This window comes from Bison bison, unplaced genomic scaffold, assembly GCF_000754665.1.
Source record: "Bison bison bison isolate TAMUID 2011002044 unplaced genomic scaffold, Bison_UMD1.0 scf7180017864368, whole genome shotgun sequence".
Lineage (NCBI taxonomy): Eukaryota > Metazoa > Chordata > Mammalia > Artiodactyla > Bovidae > Bison > Bison bison.
This window is the reverse complement of record NW_011494940.1, coordinates 1,621,509-1,630,331: the sequence shown is the minus strand read 5'-3', so window position 1 is coordinate 1,630,331 and position 8,823 is coordinate 1,621,509. Positions and strand designations below refer to the sequence as shown.

The 8,823-nt window shown below is 43.5% G+C and overlaps 1 protein-coding gene across 12 annotated transcripts in view; it reads right to left on the bottom strand.

Annotated features, from left to right (window-relative positions):
• Nucleotides 1-8,823, bottom strand: part of ENTPD5 (ectonucleoside triphosphate diphosphohydrolase 5) — a 36,913-nt gene that overhangs the window by 11,248 nt on the left and 16,842 nt on the right. For 2 of the 12 annotated variants that reach the window (XM_010855759.1, XM_010855768.1), the window contains 8 exons: nt 6,331-6,407; nt 4,485-4,767; nt 3,759-3,838; nt 1,661-1,804; nt 1,388-1,463; nt 1,089-1,124; nt 654-742; nt 267-346 (listed from right to left, as the gene is read on the bottom strand). In XM_010855759.1, the coding sequence (XP_010854061.1) occupies nt 267-346; nt 654-742; nt 1,089-1,124; nt 1,388-1,463; nt 1,661-1,804; nt 3,759-3,838; nt 4,485-4,701 (722 nt within the window). In that variant the 5' untranslated portion in view covers nt 4,702-4,767; nt 6,331-6,407. Of the gene's footprint in view, nt 1-266; nt 347-653; nt 743-1,088; nt 1,125-1,387; nt 1,464-1,660; nt 1,805-3,758; nt 3,839-4,484; nt 4,768-6,151; nt 6,209-6,330; nt 6,408-7,798; nt 7,987-8,823 lie in introns of those variants that run through there. The other 10 variants (XM_010855761.1, XM_010855769.1, XM_010855762.1 and 7 more) reach the window with 9 other exon arrangements.

Below are 8,823 nucleotides of genomic sequence, written 5' to 3'. Positions count from 1 at the left end.
TACTTATCTTTTTTACTCTTTCACATTATTTTTTAAAATCTTATATTACTTTTTATTTTATTACTATTACATGTTTTTAGGGCAAGAATAGAGAATCTTGGGTCCCCTGGGCTTTGGTAAGTGGCTCGGGTTTCAGTTAACAGGGCTTTGGGGACTGGCAAAGATTTTGTAAGGCTGGTCAGGTGTGACGAAATGTGAAAATGCTTTGAAAAGTTAGGAGAATCATACAATGCAAAATATTATTGCTCCATGTTCCTCTCCCTCACCTATGTGTATAGAGCTTATAAGTGCTGTTAAACATCTCAAAGGAAGTGAGGTAGTCCCTAGGGGTTTGTTCCAGGGTTTTCTGCAAAACAGAAAAAGCAAAAAGACTATTCAGGATCCACAGTTGTCTGAAGATGTTATCCTCAGTATCCCCTCCCTCTCCTTCCCTCCAAAATCAGAGACAAAGAAGACAGATTACACTGCTCATCTCACAAGACTTGAGGAATCAAAGGGACTCTGAACAGTGAGAGCAAGTTCAGTCAGTCATTAATTGACACTACTCGGCCTGCTCATGGTGGAGCCGCTGTCTGAAAGGGGGCCCTTTCTTAGCACCATGAAATGTCTGCCAAGTGGGTTGGTAACCAGACCCTCGTATGTATCTGACTCACCTCAAACTGAGGCAGGAACGTGATTTGGGTGGAGGCCCCTCCCAGGTCCAGGGTCCCCACAGTCTCCTGGTTGTGGCCGTGCAGCTGACCTGTGAATGACAGTCAGCTCTGAGCATCTTGTGCTTCCTGGACAGCCCAACACTCCCCTGTCTGCAATTTCTCTCCTACTCCTGGCATATACTGGAGGCATTCTGTAAACACTCCATGCTCCCCAGCGCCTAAGGCTGCAAGCAAAGGCTAACCAGGAAGGACTCTTGCTGCAGCCGAGGTCCTGAAGGCAGGTAATAAACATTAACTTCCTCTCTTTCTTCCCCATCCTCCTTTTTTTTTTAAAAAAACTTAAGAACAATATGAAGAAAAAAGGTATTGGTATTTTGCTCCCTGACCATGTGTGAAACCCAGTTAAGTCCTTAGATAAATGTGAGAATGTGTTACCTGTCAGAAAATTCACAGTAACCCAAGCTAATATGCCTAAAAAAGGAAAGAAAGACAAAGATTACATCCAGAGCATTTTTCCCCTCTTCCTGGGCCCCACCTTTGTTCTTTTATCTCTAAATTTCGTGTCTAAAACACACATTTCCTGCCCCCCATCTTTCCATTTCCCGCCATCCCCTTCCTCCTTGCTTATTTGCTCCTTTTTCTTCAGCACCCCTACCCCTGGCTCTCCAGTGCCTTTAACCGGATATTTATTAACCCTGGCCTTCTCCCCCACCATACATCAACACCTTGCCCACCTTCATAGGATCCATCCATGATGCTAACACTGTCATCTGGTACCAGGAAAGGTGATTTCTTGAAGATCTCTTTTACCTGGCAAAAGGAGGAAAGAAATCTAGATTTCCTAAGGCAATAGAACAGATTCCGAACATATCCTATAATACTTAGAAAGCCACACTCTTCATTTTCCCCAGATAAAATTTTAACAGAACTCATCCCTTTTCCCTAAGAAACTAGGTAAGCCATCACTGGTTTCTTGTAAAAACAAGCAAACAGACAAAACAATGTACCTCAAAGAGCAGCGCCTCAGCCTTCTCTTCTGGCAGTAAGCGCAGCCCCGCCGTTGCCTTCAGGACCACTGGCGTTCTCTTCCAGTGACTTGGAGGGATTGAGTCTTTGGCCACCTCTAAGAGTTCTTGAACAGTCTCAGCACCCTTTAAAAGAGACGATTCACGTATCCAGTGAACAGTGCATTTAGTGGAGCGTGTCTGCTCCCTTGGCATGCTCTGGGACAGTACCAGGAGCGAGGGGGCTGAGGGTTCCTATCAGCCTTTTCTGCCCTGAAGAGCAGAGACCCCGAGAAGCGGGCTTCTTTGAAGGAGGAGAAGCCATTTCATTTTGACTAAGTCCTAATAAAAATGATTCTTTTATAAAGTGGTCAATTGTTCTTTTGTGTCTCATATAAAAATTAGCTACACGGGGGCGGGCAGTTTCCTGACGGCCGACTGGTTAGGATTTGGCACTCTCACTGCTGTGGCCAATTTCCATCCCCAGTCAGGGAACTGAGATTCTGCAAGCAGCACAGCATAGCCAAGAAAGAGAAGAAAAATGGTATCTGATATTAAAGAATTTCATATTCATTCATTAATAAAAACATTTTTTAAAAATAGAGTCAGGCCAGAAAGTTGGTATAGTGAAAGAAACAAGGCTTGGAGTTAGATGGCTTGCTTGCTAGCCCTGTGGCCCTCCTGGGGTTGGTGTCCTCAGCTGTGAGATGGAGATACCATCACATAAAACTGCTGTGTGCATTAGATGAGGCAGACTGGACTTCCCTGCTGGTCCAATGGTTAAGAATCCTCCTGTCAATGCAGGGGCCATGGGTCTGATCCCTGGTCTGGGAAGACCCCACCTGCTGTGGGGCAAAGCCCATGCGCCATAACTACCGAAGCCCACACGCTCTAGAGCCTGTGCTCTGCAACAAGAGAAGCCACTGCAATGGCAGGTCTGCATCTAGAGTGTAGCCCCCTGCTCGCCGCAACTAGAGAAAACCTGCGTGCCACCACAAGACCTAGCGCAGCCAAAAACGTAAAATAAATAAGTTAGTTAGAACAGTTTTATTAAAAAAAAAAAAAAAGAGGCAGACTGTGCAGAGCTGCCACACAAATGCTAGCTGCAGCTGTCATTATGCTACACCTTTTACGAGTTCCGGCAGGACAGGACACATCAGGTTCATTTTTGCATTACCAGCACCGACATGCATGGTATATGTGTTCAAATTACGATGTTAGAATCCATTATTTTAAATCCATTGTTTTTCTGAGTAAGCATCTGTTCTGACAACATACTGCCTCTTAAACATTATAACCACAGCACAATTTTACTCTCCAAATGTCAAATCAGTTTCTAACAATGCAGTTGTTTTCAACAGCTCCTAATTTTCTATAGCACATTTGCCATTTCATAACGGCAAGCTGAGAAAATAAACATCCTCTTGGTTCTTCAAGCTCAAGCCATTTTTAACATCAGGTTTTCCTCCGGTTAATGATTACACCTGTGACACTGAACAATATCTTTAATATATGCTACCAAATACCAACGTTCAACATTCTGCCTTACTCTATTTTATACCAGTGTGGCCCCTGACACATGGGGTGTTGTATGCTCTGAGAGCTCACATGTGAAATACAGCTATGACAGAACTCTACATTCATCTTCTATTACTGAAGACTTTTCGTCACGGGTTTTGCCCAGTTTCCAGAACATAACCGTGGTTCTATGCTGTATAAGGGCAGAAATGGACTTCACCTCAATCGCCGTATTTATACCTTCTACTTTATAGAACTTCACAACCATTTTCTGCATCTACATTAATTAACACGGTTGATGGCTTCAAATCAAAGTCTTAAACAGTCAATACAAGTAGCACAATCTCCCGAAAGAGGTGCTCTCCCAGCGTGGTGACAAGCTATTTTCACATCTCCTTCCCCCTAAGCCCTGGTGAACCCAGGGTATACAATTACTGTTATCCAGGAGATTAGCTGAGGACAGAAAACTGATCTCACACATGACCTCAATATCAGCAGAGAACAGCATAAAATATTTAACAGCAGTGGTGTGGTCAAGCTATCAAGGCATTTGAGAATCTAAACATCTATTGAAAAAACTCACCTGCTTAGGTTGATCTACAAAAGCAGACAGGCCTGGCTTCACAGAATCAAAAATTTCCCCTTCCAGAACTGGAAGCTGTCCTGTGTTGTCCATGAGCAAAACAGAAGAGAGATGGCCGATTATCAAAAGTCAGACTCTTCCTGATCCTGGGCTCTCTATCATATTAACCTATTTCCCCCAGCGATTCCAAGTCATCCCACCTGCGAGGAATTGTAGGAGGCTTGAAGGAGTACTGGGTAGGGGGAGAGAGCACGAAAAGTAATTACCGAGGGCCCCTCTGCCATTTCTCTGGTGGGCACCTCGCTTCTACTCCTTTCCCTAGACTCTGTGTGTAACTTGAGAAGACTGAATATTCAGAAAACATTAATCTCCAGGGTCCCCTCATTCCCTTTTCCAAGGGTGGTAGTGGTCTTCTTCTCAAGACCACTCTCAATATTCTGAACCCTGGAGTATTAATTCACCTTTGGAGAAAAGTAAAGACAAATTATAACTACACTTCTTAGACACATGGGTTCAGACTACAGGCAGTCCTGATGGCTTTGAATTTTACACCAAGTTAAACCATATGTGTTCAGTTACAGTCCAAAGTTTTCTCTGAAGAAAGACATTTAGAGACTGTAAGATTCTGTAGCTGGCATCCCACACTCTCAGCACATCTGTTTCTAGGAGGAGGAGATGCTCAAGTGTGGGTTTCCAGACGCTGGTGAGGGCCCCAGCTGCACTCACCTGGTACTTTCTGCACGAAGGTGTAAACGTGAATTCGCGTCCCAGTGCTCCCTGCATCAAACATAATTCCATACAAGGTGCCGGTGCTGACGTTGACAGGGCACATGGAAGACAGGAAGACGCCCTCAAACCAAGTCTGCTGCTCTCTGTGGAAGACAGTGCTGCAAACACAGGATGCTACCAGCATGAAAAAGGCTGCTCCCTGGGAAAGGGCCATTCTCTTCTGAGATGTAGTGCGTCTTTTGTTACAGAAGCAGAGCTGCTCTCACACCTGCAGTGGCTTCTGGGACAAAGACATGCAAGGTTGGACCAACTGGCCTCTTTGTTTACACTTGTAAGATGGAACACCCACTACAGAAATCCCACCCCTTTCCCCAAGCTGGTCCTTCCCTAAATACCTGCATAACAAGCTAGACTAGGGTGACAGAGGCTCTGAGCACCTTTTCTGAAGGGTATCTGGTTGCAAGAGGAAATTGGGATTTAAAATATATTTCCCCATGCTCTTTCTTTTTCCCTCTATTTTTTGGCCACAAAAAATCCTAGTTCCTCAACCAGGGATCAAACCTGCATCCTTTGCCCTGCTTTTAATAGTAGGGTGGATCACACATACTCAAAGGCTGTCTCTGTCACCCCACTCCTAATGTTACATCTTATTTTTTCTTTCCATTTTGACAATTTTGTCTTTAGATCATGAACCATGTGCCTTGCAGGATCTTAGATCTCCAACCAGGTGTCCCCTGCAGTGGAAGTGTGGAGTCTTAGCCAGTGGACCGCCAAAGAATTCCCTCTTTCTTCTTTTTGATTGATAAATAGAAGCTTCAATTTCTGAATTAAAGTTATAAAGTTACAAAAAAGTTACAAAGTCCCTGGCATTGGGTATTCACAGCCTTTAAAAATCAGGCCACCTGTGACCAATATTGCCAGTGGCTTGCACATTCAACCACATTTTAAGGAAATAAATCAACTTAATTCAAAAATACTTTAAATAGACCATTATGGTTTTTAAAACATGCTTCACAGGTTTCAGGCTACGTTATCTCCATAAGCACTTAGGAGCAGAAGGGCAAATAAAGACAGAGAGGCTCAACGACCTGCTGAGTCATACAGTGGTGCATTACGGCAAGTTACTGCCTGTATTTCTTAATGTGCTTGTAACAAATGCAGAAAACTTATAAGTGCTCAGCATTATCTACTTTGGATTTTAGATACAAATGATGCAGAAAAACTAGAGTAAAGGTTACATGGAAAAGTGTCTCCTGCATAGGGTGCATTTTCCCCTGGTGTCACTGAGGAAGGTCACATCCATATCCTCCAGCATTTCAGGCTTCCTTAGTTGCCTCTTATGTACTTTGCTCAAAACAGTTCTGGGTCTTCTGATTCACCTTTCACCTCTGAACTTCTCCTTATCCAAGTCATGGTTACTAGTTAAACAAGATCGAACTCCAAAGTCCTCATTCCCCAGTCCTCTAATTGCAATAGAACACTCAGTATGCTTGGAGCACAGATGAGGACCGTATATCATCCTCACATTTGTTGATCTGCCAGGATGCGTTCTATCAAAACGTCTCTCTCCCCCGCTAGGTAACATACTACAGAAAATAAAGCAAATTCAAGTTAACTGCATTTGGAATAAAGCTATTTGAAGTAGCTGGAGTTGTTCTAAGTACCTCAAAGACAGAGTGAGAATTACCAGTTTGAACACTCTTCAAGGCTGAACTTCTATCCTGCAGTGAAGAATGAAAGCTATTGGCTAAGGAAAGCAAAACTTAGAATCTCAAAGGAAACTTGTCTCTAGAATCTCAAAGGAAACGGCTCCAACAGGTCAGCTGCCGGGCCAGATTCATACTTATGTCTTCAGTCACTCCCTTTGGTGGGTTCTTCCTTTGCAGCAGCCAGGCTGGTCATGTAGATCAACCAGAAGAACTGAAGACAAAAACAACCTTTCAGATTCTGAGTGTTAACAGATTGTGGCCTTGTCCAAAGCCCAGACCACATTCCACACTCTCTGGAAGTGTATTTAGGGGCTCTCCAGACACCAGCCCGCTTCCACTGCTGTGACTGACTGCACAGCAGCTTCTTCAGGGCTCACTCATATTTTTTCTATTATTGTGGTTTCTGGGAAAAAACAAACAACTCTCCAGCTTCTATTTCCATTAAGCAAACCTTTGTTTTTCTTCCAAAAGAAATTAAGGGGGAAAAAATGCATAGCAGGTATCCCTTTTCACAAAGTGAAAACTGCAGCGTCATACCAGGTGCTCAGTGTAGAAGAAAACAGATTTTAGAGAAAGCAAAGGATGAACACACAAACTGCACCATCTGCTCTCAACATTTACCTTCTAACACCACTTCCAATCTCACTTTTCTTTAAGATTAGCTACTCTAAGGATGGCATTAGAAAGGCTCACAACAAACGGCTTAGAGCACACAGAAAGGCACCCTATTTCACATGACACCAGCCTACCAGGCTTGCTCATTCACTGCCAGTCTCTGCTCAGGTGTCACCTTCTCAGAGAGTCCTTCCTTGTCTACTGTATCTAAAATCGCAACCCACCTGGTCGCATGCATCTTCTATCAATACCTTCCTTCCCTGTTTATTTTTCTCCGCAGCACTCCTTGTCTTCTGACATCCTATATAATTAATTCACTGCTTCTGGGGTTGTTTCTCGTACTCCCTGCTCCTGATTTCCCCTGCCCTTCATGAGCTATACATGGGCAGATAATTTCGTCTGTTCACGGATGTGTTCCTGGCCCTGGAATGATACTGCCACATAGTAGGTGTTGAATATATTCTCTGAAGGGATGAATAGTGATCCAGTGATTCAAGGACTGGATCTCATCCATTTAATAAGAATATATAACAAGTGACTTCTTTCCTAAAGGAGATTCATTATCCACCCACTGGAAAATCATGATTCCAAACTTCCAGGATGGATGGTTTCTCCAAATGTATCAATTACATAACAAGTTTTATATGCTACTCAAAATAATGTACGTAGACTGGAAAGAATACATCAGTGTATTTAAATTCACTCCTTCAGAATTAGTCTTCTCAACCTCTCTTGCTATCTCCTTATTCACCCCCAACAAAGCCCTCTCTTCAATTCTTTTGAGACTTTGGTGCCAGCTAGGGTCAGTCACTATGCCCATGTCCTTCGAAGGTCTTTTCAGTGCATCTTTGTCTCTGTAGTAAACACCAGTCCCCCCCAGCTCAGCCTCCCTGGAGCATCACGCTCTGGATTCCCTTCTTCCATGTCCCCCAGAGCTTCAGAGACCACAACCCCACAGGACCTGGGCCCCCCACACTGGGTACGCACCTGCTCATGTCTGCCCAGTCCCTGTGATTCCTTGCTCTCACTGTTGATTGCCTTTTGCTCTTTGCCCCTATTTCAGCCTTTTTGACTTTAGCTAGTTTCATTTGAATCATTTTCACCTTTGTGCTAGTTTGCAACCATGTGGCATTTTGCTAACTCACTCCCTTCTTTATTCTTCACTCCTCCCTTATCCACCTTTATTCTGAGTATACATTATCATCTGATTCATCTACTTTTATGATAGTTAAGTGCCAACTGGCAGAATTACTGCTTATAGGGCTTAAGTTGCCAAGGAACTGAATTCTGTGTTGTTTTTACACAGGAGATCAAAATTAATGTTTTTACAACATTATTTAGTTATGTTACATTTACAAAATATGTAGCCTTATAAGAATATTACCTATCCCCTACTAATTCATGTTTTTACAACATTAGCCCAATAGTAGAGAAGTGAATAACACTCCTCAAAAGCTTCCATCTCTGCGATGAACTTAGGAGACTAGCATTGGATTGTCCAATTTATAAGCATCACTGAGTGTCTAATATATACCAGACACTGTGCTAGCTTCTAGATACAAAGTTCAGTTCAGTAGCTCAACATGTCTGAATCTTACGACCTCATGAACCACAGCATGCCAGGCCTCCCTGTCCATCACCAACTCCCGGAGTTTACTCAAACTCATGGCCATTGAGTCGGTGATGCCATCCAACCATCTCATCCTTTGTCGTCCCCTTCTCCTCCTGCCTTCAATCTTTCCCAACATCAGGAACTTTTCAAGTGAGTCAGCTCTTCACATCAGGTGGCCAAAGTACTGGAGTTTCAGCTTCAACATCAGTCCTTTCAATGAACACCCAGGACCAATCTCCTTTAGAATTGGCTGGTTGGATCTCCTTGCAGTCCAAGGGACTCTCAAGAGTCTTCCCCAACACCACAGTTCAGAAGCATCAATTCTTCGGCACTCAGCTTTCTTTATAGTCCACCTCTCACATCCATACATGACCACAGGAAAAACCATAGCCTTGACTAG